The 20,460-nt window shown below is 37.5% G+C and overlaps 1 protein-coding gene across 1 annotated transcript in view; it reads left to right on the top strand.

Moving 5' to 3' along the window:
* Positions 1-20,460, top strand: part of Atf2 (activating transcription factor 2) — a 91,055-nt gene that overhangs the window by 26,039 nt on the left and 44,556 nt on the right. The window contains 2 exon segments of the mRNA XM_036184773.1: positions 1,100-1,175; positions 12,001-12,070. Of these exon segments, the coding sequence (XP_036040666.1) occupies positions 12,023-12,070 (48 nt within the window). The 5' untranslated portion in view covers positions 1,100-1,175; positions 12,001-12,022.

Raw genomic sequence — 20,460 nt, 5'->3', positions numbered from 1 at the left:
TCTCTCTCTCTTTCTCTCTCTCTGTGTGTGTGTGTGTGTATAGTTAATATTTACATGTTTATGTTTCTGAGTGATGTTGCCTTCGGCAGCTAACTCACAGATAACTAGCTACCTTGCCCTGCTTACATTTTGTTGGTAGTTACAGAAGCATGATGGATTTTTTGGATTATCCTAGTATTCTCTTCATAGGCAGTATTGTACAGTGGGATGTGAGTAGAGAAATGATCTATTTGACCTGGGGTACAGAAGACAGTGTCTTCTTCCCACCTCCTAAACTAGGACAGCCTTTGCTCCAGGACTCACTGCTATAGCCACTTGTGCATTTCTGTGTGGGAATTAGCCACTTGTGCATTTCTGTGTGGGAATTAGCCACTTTTTCTGAGTAAGACATTGAACACACATAAGCAAAATTAAAAAATAAGGTGAAAGACAAGCAAAGTGTACCTCTGTTGACATTTGTGTATATCTGCATGCACATGTTACATACACATAACCAAGTACACAGTACACATACCATATACACAAGCACCAAAATAATTATAAAGAATTGGCAGATTTTTTTAAAGTGGTCCATTTACCTTGTTAGTTTCAATATGATTTCCATGTATATGTATATATTTAATTTGCTTATGTTTGAGCTAACATTAAGTAAGTTGCAAAGTTATGGAAGAGTGTGTGTGTGTGTGTGTGTGTGTGTGTGTGTGTGTGTGTGTAAGTTTTGTTTTGTAACAAGGTATCTCAGGCTGGCTATAATCCTTCTGCCTCAGCCTCCCAGTGGGGATATTAGACATTACCACCAAGCTGGTCTGGTTTTTCTTTTCAGACTTCAAATGTAAGGGAAAAAAAAGGCTGTTTTAATGGCTGCTGGCCACCTATGCCCTAAGGACTAAATTAAATACTTCTTTCTTTACCCTTTCATGGATCATGATAGATTAATACCTCTAATTAATGCATTTGTGTAAGTTTTTGTATTTCAGAAGTAATATATTGTTGCTGAAATAGTGTTGAGAGTGATCAAGGACTTTCGTGTTCAAGTTCAGTGTATTTCAAGAAGTGCCTCAGTGCTATTTGTAACAGTGTGAAACCATTTTGTTTTCAGTATCTTTGCCATGAAACAGAGGACATGATAAGCTGTTTAACTTAATGAAATCCAAGTTACATGTGAATTCTGCCAGGTAAGTACATGATACAGTAGTTAATATTTTGAGCCATGTTTCATATTATAAGTTATAAAACTTATTTTTCATAAGTTATAGCTACTAGATGCATATTTCAATGCTCTTTCCCTAGTTGCCTTTTTTTTTTTAACCCAGAGCTGAGGACCGAACCCAGGGCCTTGTGCTTGCTAGGCAAGCACTCTACCACTGAGCTAAATCCCCAACCTTCAATGCTCTTTCCCTAAATCTGAAGCATCTTATTAGTATGTTTTTCAGTTGGTACTCATTTCTGAATTATTGAGTTAAGAGCATTAAAATAGCTGTTGTAGTAGCACAGGTCTATAATCTCATTACAGAGACAGGACCCACCCCAAGATCAAGGCCTGTGCTACGGTAGTGACATTGTATCTCAAACAAAGTAAACCAATGAAAAAGATTATCCAAATGCATGTTTTATGGTTTTAATGTCCTCTAAAATGAGTTCTTGTTGATATGTTAGGAAAGTGTTGAAATATCAAATAACAGTTACAAAATGTCATATTCTCAAGTCCTCTTGGTTCAGTTTACCAGGTACTAGGATCATGAGGTCAACCAACCAGTGCCCTGCTTTTAAAAAGCAAGCTATAAGTTGTTTGCAGAAGGAAAGTAATCTTGACCCAGAAATATCTTTTTATAGTTTTTTAATCACGATCAAGATTGTTGGGTATCTATTAGATGTTCATTTAAGCTTAAAAAGTTCCCCCCTCTACTCTTCCTCTTTCCCCATGAATTTTACTTGTTGAAAAGACTGGATTAGTATCTTTTTATATATATATAATTTTTTATTAATATAAAAAATATACACATCAGCCATGGGTTCCCCTGTCCTCCCCCCTCCCGCCCCCGCCCCTACCTTTCCCCCATCCCCTCCCCTCCATTCCCATCTCCTCCAGGGCCAAGACTCCCCTGGGGATTCATTTAAACCTGGTGGATTCAGTACAGGCAGGTCCAGTCCCCTCCTTTCAGGCTGAGCAAAGTGTCCCTGTGTAAGCCCAAGGTTCCAAACAGCAAGCTCATGCACTAAGGACAGGTCCCGGTCCCACAGCCTGGGTGCCTCCCAAACAGTTCAAGCTATTCAACTGTCTCACTTATCCAGAGGGCCTGATCCAGCTGGGGGCTCCACAGCCTTTGGTTCATAATTCATGTGCTTCCATTCATTTGGCTATTTGTCCCTGTGCTTTTCCGATCTTGGTCTCAACAATTCACGCTCTTACAGTCCCTCCTCTTTCTGGACAATTGGACTCTTCCTCTTTCCCCATGAATTTTACTTGTTGAAAAGACTGGATTAGTATCTTAATAAATGTTAACATGTATTGGCTTGCTGGGTTGGGCTGATTGCTAGATAGAAATTGTTTCATATGTTCTGTGGGTTTTTTTGTTTGTTTGTTTTGTTTTGTGGTTTTTTTTTTTTTTTTTTTTTTTTTTTGGTACTTGGGATAAAGAAGTCTTACTAGATTCAGCTCTAACATCTCTTTATCCTCTGCAGTTATTTTATTTCAATTCTGTTGTTCAACCAATATGTGTTGTCAGCTTGATCTAAATGCTGTAAAGGTGACATCCACTTTCTCCTAATGTTGTGGTCGTGCTGTTGTTTTGGGGCAGGGTCTCACTATGTAGTTCTGGCTAGTTTTCTTTGAATTCTCTGTCTCTCTTAACTGATTTTTTTAAATAAATAATTCTTTGATGGTATGAAACCATCTCAGATTTAGAAGGTTTTTTTCTGGAACACACGTGTATGGATGAAGGTACCTATATATTTTTTGTCTTATTTCTTAGGTGTACTATTTTGGTTTTGCTTGATATGGAAGTATAAAAAGACCAAAATATACTTTGTAGAGTTTTGTTTTGTCAATCTTTTTCTTTCTGAATATTGCTTTTTGGGTTCTTTTAAAGAAACTTTTAGGGCTACAAAGTTGGATCCGCACTTAAAAGTACTTGTTCTTCTGAAGAATCCAGGTTTTGTTCCCAACACCCAGATGGCTGCTCACAGCTGTCTGTAACTCCAGGGGATCTGGTGCTCTCTTTCAATGTCTGCGTGCACCACACACACACCTTGCACATACATGTAGGCAAGACACTCACAAATGTAAAGTAAAAATAGAGAGAAACTTGCCTATATCAAAATCATGAAGATCATTATCATATTCAAACTCATCTCTTTGAGTTGATTTGTGTAATGTGAGATGGCAAAAGGTTGAATCCATGGGTTTTGGTTGTTTTTTTTTTTCTTGATTTAACATAGCATTAAAGAATCTCAAAGGATTTAGAAAAATGAAACCCATATAAAACATTTCCTAAATTTATTTGGATATAGATATTTTCTATAACTACTAATATCCTTGTAGAGTATGCTTTTGGAAACATTTAGCTAAAAGATTAATTACCCAGAGTTGTAAAGGATATAACCTAAGCTACTAGTTAGTCAAATACTATTGATAGAAAATTTGTAGAACCAAATTTGGATAAGGTAATTTCTTCTCCCACTGAAATTAGTCAAGATTGAAACCTTTGTACAAATCAGGTGCTTATGTGTGGGTCTATTTGTGGACTCAATTCTTTGCCATTGCTTTATATTTTACAATTTGACTGATAACTACTCTGTCTTAATTATTGCTGTATTATAGTAGATCTTGATATAATATCTGATTTTTCTAAATTCTGTAGCTTGATTATATGTCTTCAGGATTACCTTTGCCCTTTATAAATCTTAAAATCAGAGTTTTTCCTCTGTCCCTCTTTCCCTCCCTCTCTCCCTCCCTTCCTCTTTGTCTCCCCCCAACCTGCTGAGATTTTGGTTAGGACTGACCTTGATCTGAAAGAGATTACTTGGAGCAGAACTACCATTTCACAGGCTCTTACAGTGCATGAACATGGCATAGCTTCCATTTATCTAGACTGTCTTAAGTACTTGTGAAAAATATAGTTTGTTCTGGGGTTTGGGTTTTTTGTTTTCAGATGTGCAGTTTACTTTTTATTTTTATATATTCGACTTAGTATAACAATGGAATTGGGTAAATAGACAACAGGGACATAATGGAGTAAATGGATATAGCCAAAAATTTAAAGTAAAGAAGTAATTAACCTCTTAGGAAAATGTATTAAAGAAAACAAAAAAGCTAGCAATATTATTAATTTAAAAGGATATCACCATGCATCTAATGGATATGGAAAAAGGTGAGAGAATGTTATTAATAGTTAGATGGATGTATTTGAAAGCATAGATGGGAAATTTCTCGAAAATAAACCTAATATAAGTGTTTTAGATTGTATCTATTTAAAGATACTGAATTTATGAATTAAAACCTCCCCAGTAGAAATCCCCAGGCCCAGATAGCTTCACTGGTGAATTATTTCAAATATACACCTTTTTTCTAAATATTTATTATTTTATGTGTATAAGTGTTGTTTTATCTGCATGTATATATGTATGTGCATCACATGCATGCCTGATGTGCCTACAGAAGCCAGACAAGGGCATCAGATTCCCTTGGACTGCACTTATAGATGGTTTGAGCTGCCATGTGGGTGCTGGGAATTGAACCTGGGTCCTCTGGGAGAACAGCAGGTGCCAACTCTTCAGCTCTAATACAAGTTTTTATATAGATTATTTTAGAAAGTTAAAAAGAATTAACATGTCCCAATTCTAATTATAAAACCATCACAAAATAACACGTAATAAGATTATTTCTGATGAACAAAAATGCAAAACAAAATATTAGCAAATAAAATCGGGAGATTTATATCTCCAAAATAGGATTTCTCCAAACATTCTAGTTGGTTTATCAACTGAGGATCATTCAGTGTGATTGACCACATTAAAAAAATAAAAAATTGAAGGAGTGAACAGGAGGAATTGGAGGGGAAGAAGGGAGGGGGTGATGTAAATATAATATTTGCTTTGAATTCTCAAAAAAAAATAAAAATCAAATTAAAAATAAACATAATGGTCAGGTGTGGTGTCACATACCTTTAATCCCAATACTTGGGAGGTAGGCAGATTTCTTGAGTTCTAGGCCAGCCTGGTCTACATAGTGTCTCCCCTCCACACACACCTTCCCTGGCAATAAAAAAGGGAAGAAACAAGATCATATACTTAAACAAAATAATTTGTTAGCATTGGGTACTTAACTAGCTTTCCTAGTCTACATGAAACTTTGTTTCAAAAACAAAACAAATAAAACTTCCTAGAACAGTAGATACTGAGGGAAACTTTCTTATTCTAACAATGTGTATGTTAAAATTCTGCCAAATCTGCTTCTTTCTGAGAGTGAAATTGTTTTAAATTGATTGTATTGTCAATTCCTATAAAGTTGTTCAAGCACCTGTATGGGTCCTAAATGTTCTTTCTAGAGTCTGCAGTAAGAGCCATTGACATAATAATACTAATTTGTTAATTGTGGTTTTTTTTTTTTTTTGGCTTTCATTCTTTAAAAATGTACAGGTAGGAGTTTCTCCATAAGCTGCCTGAGTATAAATCATAACAAGCTGAACATAAGAAGTAAATAGGATGTGAGTTCGAGGCCAGCCTGGTTTCCAAAGTGAGTTCCAGGAAAGGCGCAAAGCTACACAGAGAAACCCTGTCTCGAAAAACCAAAAAAAAAAAGTAAATAGGAGAATCCAACCATCTTATTCTGTTGAGCCAGACATTAGATTTCTGAAAAACAAAACAAACTAAAATCACCTTTTTGCCTTATTGTAGCTCTTCAGTCCTGCTTTGTAAAAATTTTAAGAAGCTCTAAAAGGATGTGTTATACAGAAATGTTCTAAACCTAGTTGAAAAAAAAAACAAAAAATACTCACAGATTGAGTAGGCCAAGCAGTTGACATGGTGCAGTAAGCTGACTTGCCTCTGTTTCTTGATGACTAAACCTCCAGATGGGAGACTTGAATGGTTTCTTCTATCATGATGTTAGGATGCTGACCTAGAGTGACCTGAGCAGTAGCGTTTGAAGAACAAGCAAGCTCTAGATGACTAAGGCAGAGAGTGTAAGACGTGTAACCTAGCCTTTTGTCATTTCTATGACACTGTTAGATGAAGTAATTATAAACTCACCTAGAATCAAGGGAGGAAACACAAACTCTTGATATGAGGAGAGCTGCAAAGAATTTGCTGTCATATTTTATCAACTGTTACAAGAAGATGTTTGATGAACTAAAATCCTATTGTATAATTGAATCATTCACTTTGTAAACCCTAATTATAAAAATAGTACTTGTTTGGTCAGTCAACATTTTGTCTTGTAACCTCTTTATTACTAAGGAGAAAGTCTTTTCAGGACTAGGGGGAAATCATTTAATGACGGTTGCTATATGACCCTCACTTCATGCTCCCTTTGGGATTTATATATCATAAACAGGTTACGTATATGCTTTAGGATTTGTTTTGTGGGGCACTGTAGTAAAAGGTACAGATTGGGGAAAAATGAATATTGTTTGTTAAGACCCTTTTATGTACCAAATCCTTCTAAGAAAATATATTTATTCTTACTGTAAAGACACACACACACACACACACACACACACACACACACACATATTTGGAAAGGGTGAAACATACAAAATATTCTGTAGACTATCAATATTTGCCCTTTTTTTCAATTTTTGATCTGCCTTCAAGGTATTTTTTCTTTCTTTACCCCACCCCCACCCCCTTGAGACAGGATTTCTCTGTGTAGCTCTGGCTGTCCTGGAACTAGCTCTGTAGACCAGGCTGGCCTCAAGCTCAGAGATCCACCTGCCTCTGCTTCCTACGTGCTGGGATTAAATACCAGCACCAACACACCTGGCAAGATATTTTTTTTTCTTAGCTTAATTTTCTTGCATTTTGAATATAATATGCTGGGTCTTAATTTTTGCTGCTGCTTCTCTGAGTTTCTAGAGTCTGTGGTGTTGTATCTTGATTAAAAAAAAAAAAACAGCTATTATTAACTAAAACATGTCTTATTTGTTTGTTTATTTAGTTAATGAAACAAGTTCTCCAAGTTCTCACTCATAGTCTAGCCAGACCTAAACTTAGGTAGCCCAGGCAAGCCTTGAAGATAAGGCAAGGAGAACCCTGCCCTAGCCTTCCAGGTGCTAAGATTGCAGCTGGGAGCCACTGTGCCTGGCTTTTGCTACTTATTCCCCACAGTTCTTGCATGGTCTATTCTTGGTTGGGATTTTTCTCTAGATTTCAGTTCTGAATTATGTATTGGCCTGTCCTCAGTCAAGCTCACTGGTTCCTTCCTTAGTCCTGTCTAGTCTCTTGATAAGCCTACTAAGGACATTGTTTTAAATTTATACCTCAGTTGGTAGCCCTTTTCTCAGTAAGAACCATGTCTTCTTGCATGTTGTCTATTTTTCCACTGGAGTTTTTCTAATATTATCTATTGTTCTTAGCTTTGTTTTTCAGACCATGTTTCACTATGTAGCCCTGGCTGGCATTGAATCTCTGAGAGATCCTCCTGCCTTCTGCCCACCCCTCTGCCTAGCACTGAGGTTATGGTTACATGCCAACATACCAGGTTGATGTATACGGTGAACACTAGTCAGTAGGGGTGAAGCACACCACTTTCTTGTTAGACACCAGCTTGACTTCTCCATGTTTGATGACATGTGTAAATGTTGTCTACAGGAATAGGCTCTTACCATCAGGTTGTAGAGAGCAACCAATAGCTGTGTAAATAGCCTGTGATGTTGAGGGGTTTCCATGGGGCTCCTTTGGGCTATGACTAAACAAGATGTAACCCTTTCCTGGCAGTGGAAGTTTTACTTAGTGCCATACGATGTCTAGATGGGGCACTGTCTCCCCTGTTATTTGGTGACTCCATTTAGATTCCTTTCAGTGTGTATTTTAGGACACTTCTGCATTAATAGGTTTCCATATGGGTTTTCAAATGGCCTTTAGTATTAGCTGTACCTCCCCATATTTCCGACCCTTCTCTCCCACCCTCCCTACTTAGTCTTCCTATTTTACTTTCCCCTTTGTCTTTCATAACATTATATTCTATTTCCCCTTCCTTGGAAAGACCACCTCCCTTTACTAGGTACCTACCCTCTGTGGCTATTTAGATTGTAGCACACATTTTGAAAGCTTAAGTGCTAATATCAATATAGAATAGAAAACATACATGCAGTATTTATCTTTTGGGATTACTTCACTCAGGATGGTTTTTTCCTAGCTCCATTCATTTACTTGAAATTTTCATAATTTCTCTTTTCTTAACAGCTGATTAATATTCTGCTGTGTATTCTGTTACATTTTCATTATATATTCATCAGTTGATAGACATCTAGGCTGTTTCTAATTTCTGGCCATTATGAATAGAACTGTAAAGAATATGGATGAGCAAGTCCTCTGTAATAGGGTATATGTCCTAGAGTAATATAGCTAGATTTTGAGGTAGATTGATTCCTAGCTTCCTGAGGAACTACCACATTGATTTTCATAGTGACTGTCCAAGTTTGCATTTCCACCAGCAATGTAGGAGTGTTCCCCTTACCCCGCATCTTCATCAGCATGAGCTGTCATTTGTTTTATTGGTCCTAGCCATTTTGGCTAGGGTAAGATGAAATCTAAAAGAATGTTGAACATTTCTTTAAGTGTTTCTCAATCATTCATGTTTCATCTTCTGAGACCTCTGCTTAATTCTGTACCTCAGTTTTTACTTGGATTGTTTTTTTGGTGTTCATTTTTTCAGTTCTTTATATATTTTAGATACTTATTAACCCTGTATGAGATATATAATTGATAAAGATTTTTTCCCATTCTGTAGGCTGTTGCTTTGTTCAAATGAGGTGTCTTTTTCATCTTCATGAGGTCCTGTTTATTATTAATTGTTGGTCTTAGTGCCTGTGCTATTGATGTCCTATTCAGAAAGTCCTTTCCAATGCCAGTAAGTTCAAGCCTATTCTCAAGTTTTCTATCGGATTCAGGATACCTGGTCTTATGTGGAGGCCCTTGATCCATTTGGAGTCGAGTTTTATGCAGATAGCTATGGATCTATTTTCAGTCTTCTACACGCATCCATCCAGTTTGACCAGCACCATTTATTGAAGATAAATGTATTTTTGACTTTTTTTTTCTTTTGTCAAAAATCAGGTGTGTTCATAGGTGTGTGGATTTATGTCTGGGTCTTCAATTACATTAGTCAACCAGTCTGTTTTTATGTCAATAACATTCTGTTGTTGTTTTTTTAATTTTATTACAGTAGCTCTATAATACAACTTGAAGTCAGAGATTGTGATACTTCTAGCACTTTTATTATTCAGGATTAATGTAGTTATCCTGGGTCTTTTGTGTTTCCATAGGATTTGAAGATTTGGGGTTTTTTTTTCAGCTTCTGTGAAGAATTGTGTTGGAATTTTTATGGGGATTGTACTGAATCTGTACAATTTTGGTTGCTTTTGGTAGGAGGTTATTATCACAATATTAATCCTAGCAATCTATGGCATGAGAGATCTTGCCATCATCTAGTATCTTCAGTTTCTTTTAAGTTTTTATTATACAGGTCTTTCACTTACTTGGTTAGAGTTATCCCAAGATACTTTATTTTTTGAGGCTGTTTTTCAAGGTGCTGTTTCCCTGATTTCTTTCTCAGTCTGTCATTTGTATATAAGAAAGCTACTGATTTTTGTTTTTATTTTGTTTCTTGCTGTTTTGCTGAAAGTACTTTTCAGCTGTAAGTTTTCCTCGTGGGAGTTTTTAGAGTCTCTTATATATAAAATTATATAATCTGCAAAGAAAGGTAATTTGACTTCTTTTCCTATTTGTATCCCCTTGATCTCTCATTGCTCTAGCTTAGACTTAAGAGCCATATTGAATAGGTATGGAGAGAGTGGGCGTCCTTGTCTTGTTCCTGAGTTTATTGGATATATTTTATGTTTTCATCTGTTTAGATTGATAATGACTAAGAGTTTTCTGTCAGTTGCTTTTATTATGTTGAGGCATGTCCCTTGTATCTCTAGTCTCTCCAGGACTTTCATTATGAAGTGATATTGGAGTTTGTCAAAGGCCTTTTCTGCATTTAATGAGATGATCATGTGTTTTTTGTCTTTCAGTGTGTTTATATAGTGCATTATGTTTATCAGTGTACATATGTTGAAACATCCCTGCATCTCTGGGATGGAGCCAACTTGATCATGGTAGATAATATTTTTGATGTGTTCTTGGATTTGGTTTGCAAGTCCTTTTATTGAAAATTTTTGTATCCATATTCCTAATGGATATGGGTGTGTAGTTTTCTTTTTTTGTGATATATTTGTGTGGTTTTGGTATTATATGGGTGTGTAGTTTTCTTTTTTTGTGATATATTTGTATGGTTTTGGTATTAGTGTAACAGTGGCCTTACAAAAAGAATTAGGAAATGTTCTTTTAGGTTCTGTTTTGTGGAATAATTTGAGGAATGTTGACATCACTTCTTTGAAGATCTGGTAAAATTCTTTGTGAATCCATCTGGCCCTAGACTTTTTTTGTTTTATTTTTTGCTTGTTGGTTCGTTTTGGTTATTAGACTTTAGTTGTTGCTTCTATTTTACTAGGGGTAATGGATTTATTTAAATTGCTTTTTAAAATCATGGTTTAACTTTGGCAGGTCATAATATACATCAAGAAATTCATCTATTTCTTTTAGGCTTTCCAGATTGGTGGACTGCAAATTTTTTTTTTTTTAAGTATGTACTTAGGATTCTCTGAATTTCCTTGGTATCTGTTGTGATATCCCCTTTTCATTTGTAATTTTACTAACTTATATATTCCCTCTCTGTCTTTTAGTTAATTTGACTACAGATGGACTTTCAATGTATGCAAGTGTTATACCATTATATATTAAGGACTGGAGCATTTTCATTTTTTCTGTCTGCAAGAGGTCCTGGAAAATACCCTCACACCATGTTATCTTAGCTATTCTGGGAGAAGAGGTGCCTAGAGGTCAAAATGTAGTTTTTTATATCATGTTTCCCTTTGAGAGTTTGCCATAGTACTTTGCACACATGAAAAAGTAACATTAGGAAGGGAATTAAGAATTAATTGATGTTTTAGAAGGTCATCCAGACAAACCATATTTAGCCAATAAATAAAAAAATACTTGACAAGAATTTTAGTATAGAGATAAATATCTTGCTGCATGACTTCTGCAGTGTGATCCTTGGAAAGCTGCCTAGTGTGTGGAATTTGTTCTTTTTGAATGTCTTTTGCACTGTTGTGCAGAAAAGACCTGATGGCAGTGCTCTGACCCCTTTCTGTAGCATAGGTTCTGCATGTTGCATGTTTCTACTCTCACAGTAAAGGTAGAAAATTGTCAACCTGTTCTGGGGCCAGTGCAGCTAAGACTGAAGATTTAAGGGTACTCCAAAACCTGTGTAGCAAACCAGGGGGACCCCTGCACTTGCAAACAAAGCACCTCTCGTTTTTTATTATTAAAGCAAGCAAAGCATGAGGTGATGTTTACAGTTGCTTAAGCAAAAACAAGTACAGAGAGAATACACCTGGTGTCATGACCTATCTTTGGTCATGCCAGGACATTTCCTTCACTTCCATGCTTTCAAGTCCATTCACTTACCATAGTTTATGCAATTCTTTCTAGAAAGACACCCTGTGGGAAGAATATTCTGCACTCTGCCCCATACAAGTTCACAGTAAGTTAACAGCTTTCTTACCTGGGCTCCCACAGAAGACAGGGTTAAAAATGTTGCAGAAGTGTGTTATTTTGCATTCAAATAGAAAAGTTAGCAAGTTTGGTGAAAATCAGATCTTGAGATTTATATTTGAAATTCTTCTTTATTCAGAAACATCCCCAAAACACCTCACTCTCTGTGCTTTGTTACAGGTAATACAAGGACCTGTGGAATATGAGTGATGACAAACCCTTTCTATGCACTGCCCCTGGGTGTGGCCAGGTAATACATCCGTCATTTACATTGATCTTGTATGCTTCTTTTCATTCAATCATTTCTAGAATATATTGTTATTAAGGCTTTACTACAGTGATTTTATAAGGTTAGAATTAGGCTAAAAACAAAACAAAAACATTGAAAAATTCTTTCTTTAATAATCAATCCTAGTTCTAGAAGAGACAGTGTGGTACAGTAGAAGTAGTTTATCTTACAGTAAAGATCAGAACCATAGACAGAAACTCCAGACTTCAAGAATATTATTTGATTTATAGTCATTGAAAAATCATTGCTAAATTACCTAATTGGAAATTAAAAGTATATTGCTGTATTTAGAAATTGTTTCACTTATTTGAACTTTTATAAAACTAGCTGATACCTACCTCAGACAGTATTACTAATCTATTAATGTTCTGAAGTCTAACATCTTTAATTCAAAGCATGTGTGGAAGCATTTTGAGATGATATTTTAATTTTTAATAGGACATTAAATTATTAATTACTATTACCATTATCCTAATCTTTTAACTACAGACACTAAAGAAGAATCGATTTTTAATATGTAGTAAACTTAGAGTATTTACATAGAGTTAAGTCATAGACATTAAAGTAATTTATTGATTTTTATTTATTTTTAGTTGCTACTTTAAGTTGAAATGTAATAGACAAACAATAAACTTCATAGTTCACAGTTTGATGCTTTGGCTTTTTTTTTTTTAAATACAATTATTGATTTTGTTGATGTGTGCATGATGTGTGTGTTTGTGGACATTTGCTCTGGGCACATACATGCCACATATGGCATGTGGAAGTCAGAGAACAGCTTGTAGGTGTCATTTCCCTCCTTTCGTACCTGATGGGTTTGTGGGGATCAAACGCGGGTCCTCAGGTTGGAAGTAAACCCTTTTACTTGCTAAGGGGTACCTACCACCTTACGAGTGCTATGATTTGTCATATGGAAATATGTTCAGAGAACTGTTAACCACAGTCATGATAGTGAACAGACTCATTACCCCCAAATTTCCTTGTACCCATTTCTAAGTTCTCTCATTTTTTATCAACTACTGATCTGCCTTTTCTTGTTGCAAACTTGACTGTACTCTCCAGACTGTGTACAAGCAGATTCATGGAGTATGTAACATTCTTCTGGATTCTTTCATAACAAAATAGGAGTTTTCAGTTTTCTGTCTACTTTCTATAACTATTAACTAATACTGCAGATTAGGTACTTGGAAATTTATAAAGAAAATAGTTAGTCACATAACAGGAACGCTAAGATTTGGTTGTACACCCAGAAATTCATGTATTGGAAACTTAACCCCTGAAGTCGTTATGTTAACATACTTGGAGGTGGGACTTTTGTGAAGTGTTTAAGATCATACTACTTTAGACTTCCCAAGCTCTAGAGCAGTTAGCTAAATAAGCATCTTTTCTTTATTTGGATAATTTTATTCCAAAGTTTGTCTAGCAGTTGTCTTATTTCCAAATTTAGTTCCCAAAGATAAAATGAGTAAAATTTGCATACAAGTCTTTATGTGTACAAATGCTGTGGTTTCTGTTGGATTGCCAACCAGAAGTGTAATGGTGGAATCATGTAATAGAACCTTGCTTATCATTTTAGGAAATTACAGATTGCTTTCTAAAACATATGGGCCACTTTATGTTCCCATCAGTAATTCATTAGATGTCTAATTATGCCATATTCATTTGATGTTTTCATTCTTTTCAATTTGACTCATCTTCTTGTGCATAGATTAGTATCTCATTGTGTGTCTCATTTCTTTGATGACTATTGAAAAGATAGCCACTTTTCTTCGATCTATTTATCAGCCATTTGTATACCTTTATTGTTCTGTGAAGTTGTTTTACCAACTCTTTTATCTGTTTTCAAAAATTGAGTTGTCTGAGGGTTGGTAATATAGCTCAGTGGTAGACCATTTACCTAGCGTGAAGTTCATTTAGTCCCTAGTAAGAAAGAGGGGTGTAGTGCTGGATTCTATTTTTATAATTATGTGATTTTTATGTCTATGGATGCTTAGTCTGCATGTCTGCACCACGTTCATACCTGGTACTTGCAGAGGCAAGAAGAGAGTGTCAGATCACCCAGCAACTGGAGTTAGAGATGGTTAGTCGCCATGTGGATGCTAGGAGCAGAACCTGGATTGTTTGGAAGAGCAGCAAGTGTTATGAATCTCTGAGATATTTCTCTAGCCCCTTATTTTCCTTTTTATTTATCATTATTGTGGGAGGTACGTGTATTATATGCATGTGTGGAAGTCAGGACATAAAGACTTGGTTGTCTCTCCCTGTATGTGCTTTCTGGGGATGGAGTTCAGGTCACCAGGCTTGCACAGCAAATGCCTTTACACACTGAGCTCTCTATCTCCCCTGCCCAGATGCTATTCAAGTAGATTGGTGAAGTAATGTGTTAACAGTGAGGTGACAATTGGATCAGATTGGACAAGCGGACAAATGAAGAAAATATGGACGAAACTGCATGTTTCTATTATGGCTGAAGTGCATTGTAACCAATGAGGAGCTTGGCAAGAGATCAGGGAAATGGGGAAAATCTTACCTGTAGAGCTCTGAGGACATGAGATATGTGGGTTTACTCACAGCAGTGTGAAGCAAAAAATTAGAGGACAATAATGGTCAAGGTGGAAGATAGACTAGGTTGATAGAAACAGTGGACACAAGGAGAAAGAGACTTTTAATATCCAATTTAGAGCTAGCATTTACCTGCATTTTTATAAAGTTAAGTAAGAGTAAAAGGTATAATCTTAAAAATTCTTTGAAACTAAGAGTTTGATTTTAGTTTCCACTGACTAGATTTACACCCTGATAACTCAGACTTAGTTTTACTTTTTGGATTTGTTACCAATTTAAGTAAAGAAGAGAGCTGGGAATTAATTATTTTATGTATGTGTCTATGTGTAGGCACCTGTGTGTTCATAGTATACATGTGGAGGTCAGAGGACAGGGTGGAAGAGTCAATCTCTCCTTCTACCATGTGGGGCCACAGTATAGAACTCAAGCTGTCAGGCTTAGCAACAAAGACTTTTCCCTGGTAACTCAGAATGTTCAAGGTTTTACTCCATGGTCAGTTAACCAAGTTGATTGGGGCCTGTAACAAGGCAATATATCAGGGGAAGGCAGAAGCAAAGCTAACTACTCCCATCACAAGCCAACGACTGAAGAAGCACCCAGACCCATTCAAGGTCACAGCTGAAATGGCTACAGAACCTCTCCAAGGCCCACATATGACTCAGGTTCCACCACTCCCAATGCTCTCACTCTAGGAAGAAGAAGCCTTTGGATCTTTGAGGGACATTGGAGCTCTAAACCATAACAGCCAATACATTGCTTCTAAAAGCAGACTTTGGAAAGTAACCCATTTTGCCATGTTGTTCTAGAAGTCGTTCTTGGAAACTTGGCCTCAAATAAAGCCTAACCTTTTCTGCTTAAAATAGAATGGTTGCCATTATTTTGTGTGATTCCTTATAAATATACACTTTAAAAAAAAATGAAATGTATTACTTTAATTATGGGGGTGTGTGTGTTAGTGCAGTGCCCATGAAAGCCAAAAGAGTCCAGTGGATTCCCTGGAGCTGGAGTTACAGGCAGTCCAATCCATCCAGCATGCTAGAACCTGAACTCCGACCCTTCCTAAGGACATTAAGCACTTTTAAACACTAAGCCATCTCCACCCTCCACCTAGACTTTAGACAAGATCTTACTATATATAGCCTTGCCTGATCCTGGGACTCACTAAAATAGACTAGCTGGGCCTCAGAGTTACAGAGATCGACCTCTGCCTCCCAAGTGCTGGGATTAAAGGCTTAGGCCGCCACACCTAGCACTCATACATGCTTTTTTTGGGGGGGGGGGGTGTTCAAGACAGCGTTTCTCTGTAGCTTTGGAGCCCGTCCTGTCCTGGACTAGCTCTGTAGACCAGTCTGGCCTCTAACTCACAGAAATCCGCCTGCTTCTGCCTCCTGAGTGCTGGGATTACAGGCGTGCACCACCACCGCCCGGTATACATGCTTTATTATTATTATTATTATTATTATTATTATTATTATTATTATATTTGTGTTTTAATTTTATATATCAGCCATGGGTTCCCCTGTCCTCCCCCCTCTCACCCCTGCCCCCACCTTTCCCCCAGCCCCTCCCCTCCATTCCCATCTCCTCCAGGGCCAAGACTCCCCTGGGGATTCATTTAAACCTGGTGGATTCAGTACAGGCAGGTCCAGTCCCCTCCTTTCAGGCTGAGCAAAGTGTCCCTATGTAAGCCCAAGGTTCCAAACAGCCAGCTCATGCACTAAGGACAGGTCCCGGTCCCACTGCCTGGATGCCTCCCAAACAGTTCAAGCTCTTCAATGGTCTCACTTATCCAGAGGGCCTGATCCAGCTGGGGGCTCCACAAGATTTGGTTCATAATTCATGTGTTCCATTAGTTTGTCTATTTGTCCTTGTGCTTGTCCAATCTTGGTCTCAACAATTCACTCTTACAGTCCTTGCTCTTTCTTGACTCCTGGAGCTCCACCTGGGGCCTGGCCGAGGATCTCTGCATCCACTTCCATCAGTTATTGGATGAGAGTTCCAGCACGACCTTTAGGGTGTTTTGCCATCTGATCACCAGACTAGGTCAGATCAGGCTTTCTCTCCACCATTGCCAGTAGTCTACAGTGGGTGTATCATTGTGGATTTCTGGGGACCTCTCTAGCACTTTGCTTCTTCCTGTTCTCATGTGGTCATCATTTATCATGGTCTGTTATTCCTTGTTCTCCCTTTCTGTTCTTAATCCAGCTGGGATCTCCTGCTCTCCTAAGCTCTCTTTCCCTCGAACCTTGCCCTTCATTACCCCCACTCACGTCCAGGTTGTTCATGTAGATCTCATCCATTTCTCTGTCATTGGGCGATCCCTGTGTTTCTGTTAGGGTCCTGTTTTCTAGGTAGCCTCCCTAGAGTTGTGAGTAGCAGTCTAGTCTGTAGATATGAGGTAGATCACTGAATCTACTCTGAAAAAAAAGATGAAGAAATAATAGGATAAATGGGTAGATCACTGAATCTACTCTAAAAAGAAAAAGAAGATATAAAAATGACAAAAAGGTAGATTACTGAATCTGTATGAAAAGAAAAATACTTTTAAAAAGGAACTACTTGTTTTAAACAGGATAAGTAATGAAAATTTTTGTCTGAGTTTATCAAATGTTACTGGACTGGACATTGTTATATATAATGGAGTTTTTCACCTGAATCTGTCAAATGTTAATGGACTAGACATCATTAATGTAATCTTGACTGTGTATATTGTATATACTTATTGGATATGATTTTTCTTGTATTAGTTATAACCTTTTTTTTTAATTTTAGACAAAAACAGGGGAAATGTGGTGGGTATTGTGTTCCCTGAAATATTGTGTGTTCCCCGAAATAAACATATCTGGGGTCAGAGAACAGACAGCCACTAGAACAGAGCCAGAAATGGTGGCTAGAAAATGGGAAGAGTAAGCCATAACAGAAGTTGGGCGGTGGTGGTATACACTTTTAATCCCAGCACTTGGGAGGCAGAGCTAGCCAGATCTCTGAGTTCAAGGCCACTTTAGAAACAGCTAAGCATGGTGACCATGCCTTTAATCCCAGGGAGTGGGGGCAGAAAGAAAAAGGTATATAAGGCGTGAGGACCAGGAACTAAAGAGGAAAAAGCATTTAGTTAGTTAAGCATTTGGCTGGAGAAGTATTCGGTCTTTGGAGCAACACAGTTCAGCTGAGATTCATGTGGAGAAGGACTCAGAAGCTTCCAGCCTGAGGAAATAAGACCAGCTGAGGAACTGGTGAGGTGAGAAAACTGTGGCTTGTTCTGCTTCTCTGATCTTCCAGCAATCACCCCAATAACTGGCCTCGGGTTTGGTTTCATTAATAAGAACTTTTAAGATTCCTACTATACTAGTCATCTTTGTTTTACATCTAAATAAGTATATACAATATATACAATCAAGGGTTACATTAATGATGTCTAGTCCATTAACATTTGACAGATTCAGATGAAAAAATCCATTAATATATAACAATGTCCAGTCCTGTAATATTTGATAAACTCAGGCAAAAAAAATTTCAGTACTTATCCTATTTAAAACATGTAGTTCCTTTTTAAGAGTATTTTTTCTTTTCATAATAGATTCAGTAATCTACCTTTTTTCATTTTTACATCTTCTCCTTTTTCTTTTCACAGTAGATTCAGTGATCTACCCATTTATCCTATTATTTCTTCATCTTTTTTCTGAGTAGATTCATTGATCTACCTCATGTCTATATTCTTTTTTTTTCTTTTTTTTTTTTTTAAACAAAACCTCTGAATCTAATCTCCATGTTCAGCTCTTTTCCTGACCATTAACAATTAACAACTTGTAACCAACCATCATAAACAATGACAATATCCAAAACAATGACCAAAAACCTCCCATCCCACCTCTTGGGAAAGTGGGCATCATTTTCTTAAAGTTACTTCCATCTTTAGGGGATCCTGAAAAGAACATTTTTGGGTTAATTGTCAAGTCTTGTATCATTTGTCCAGCTGCTGCATAATGAGAAAGTGCAGGGCTTGTTTCAAGTCCTTTTTCAAGTAGTCTGTCAGGCTGGATCATCTCAACTAGCCATCTCAAAATTGTCCTAAGCAGTTTGTAGTCCAAAGTTGCTCTTTCCATGCTGTTAATCAGCTTAATGGCTTTACCATAGTCTATGTGGAATCACCGTTGCGGGATCCTGCCATCTTTTTGAAGATTTCAAAGTTGCTGTTAGGCATGGTCATGGTTCCCTGCAGACTTCTTTTCTCTCTCTCTCTCTCTGGTTTGAAGCAATTACAGTCTGATAAATGTCTGTCTCTCAGAACCATGAACTTTCTTCCCTAGAAGAGAAAATCTTAACAGCAATTTCTCCCCACCATTTGTCTTGCCAAACTTTTCCAAACTGACCTTTGCTTTCTTGTAACACCATGGTCCTGGCAATTCTCTGAACAAGCAGCGGTAAACCTTCGTCCCAGGTAGCAGCATCACCAACACGATGAGAAGAAGCTGGCAACTTGGAGCAGTAGTCGCTGCCTCCATGGTCCCACTGCCACCATTTGTGTCTGGGCTCTGGCCAAAGCTCCTTAGAAAACCTCCTAGGCCGCCGGCCTCAACTCGGGATCCTCCTGCCTCAGCCTTCTTCAGTAAATCCTACCAGCGTGCGCCACCACAACCGGCGGAATGTAGCTCGGGCCTGAACTGGGGCCCGCAAGGCCACAGGCAAGCTGCTTTTTCGTGAATTCGTACCACAAACGTTGGGCGCCAGATGTAGATGTAACTGTCTTGTTAAATAAGAAACACAGAGCCAATTGCAGAGTTAAAAGCCAAGAGGTCAGAGCAACAGCTGAGAGCTGAAAACCTTACCCTTCACTGCTGCTCTGTCTTTCCTTTCTAGAAGAGACCTACTTCTGTGTCCTGTCTTTTATAGAGACTTTTTGTTCTGCGTTCTCATTGGTTGTAAACCCAGCCACATGACCTCCTCGTCACTGCCTGTCTGTACAGACCTCCAGGTCTTCTATGGTTGGTATTGAGATTAAAGGCGTGTGTCACCATGCTGGCTGTATCCTTGAACACACAGAGATCCTGCCTAGCTCTGCCTCCCAAGTGCTGGGATTAAAGGCGTGCACCACCACTGCCCAGCTTCTGCTATGGCTTGCTCTGACCCCAAGGCATCTTTATTAATATACAAATAAAATCACATTTCAGTACAAATAAAATATCACTATAATTATCAGTTTGGCTTTCCTGCCTAACTTTATCCTGTTTAGCTATTGGCCAAGCAGTGTGTTTATTAAACCATCCACAGCAACATATATTCACACAGTGTAAAGGAATATTCCACAGCATTTCCCCCTTTTTGTCTAAGTAAAAAGGAAGGTTTTAACTTTAACATAGTAAGATTATATACAATAAAAACAAGTAAGAATTACAGTTATATTAAGTTTATTTGTATTTGGCAAAACTAATAGAATATTTTCTCTAATTTTCTCTATTTTCTTTGTGACTCTAAAGTTTTACATCTAATTTACCTTTTTATCATAATTAAGGAAAACTATAGTTATAACTATTTAGACTTCAATTCCATCAAAGACCTCAGAAGGGTGAAAAATATTACCTAATGACAGGAACATCATGCTGTCTGGACAGTCACCCAAAGTTCTTCTGTAATGTTGGGGCATCCAACTTTAGCCTACAGGCCTAGCATATCTGACAGACTTTGCTATAAAGCAGGGAATTTCGAAGGCTTGTCCTACCTTGTCTTGTAAAGCTTGGCAATCACCTTTCTTGCATCCTGCTGGTCCAGTTTGGACAGTATCTATCAACAAT

This window comes from Onychomys torridus, chromosome 4 (genome assembly GCF_903995425.1).
Source record: "Onychomys torridus chromosome 4, mOncTor1.1, whole genome shotgun sequence".
Taxonomy (NCBI): domain Eukaryota; kingdom Metazoa; phylum Chordata; class Mammalia; order Rodentia; family Cricetidae; genus Onychomys; species Onychomys torridus.
Note: the sequence above shows the minus strand (reverse complement) of the source record. Positions and strands in the feature narration are given on the sequence as shown.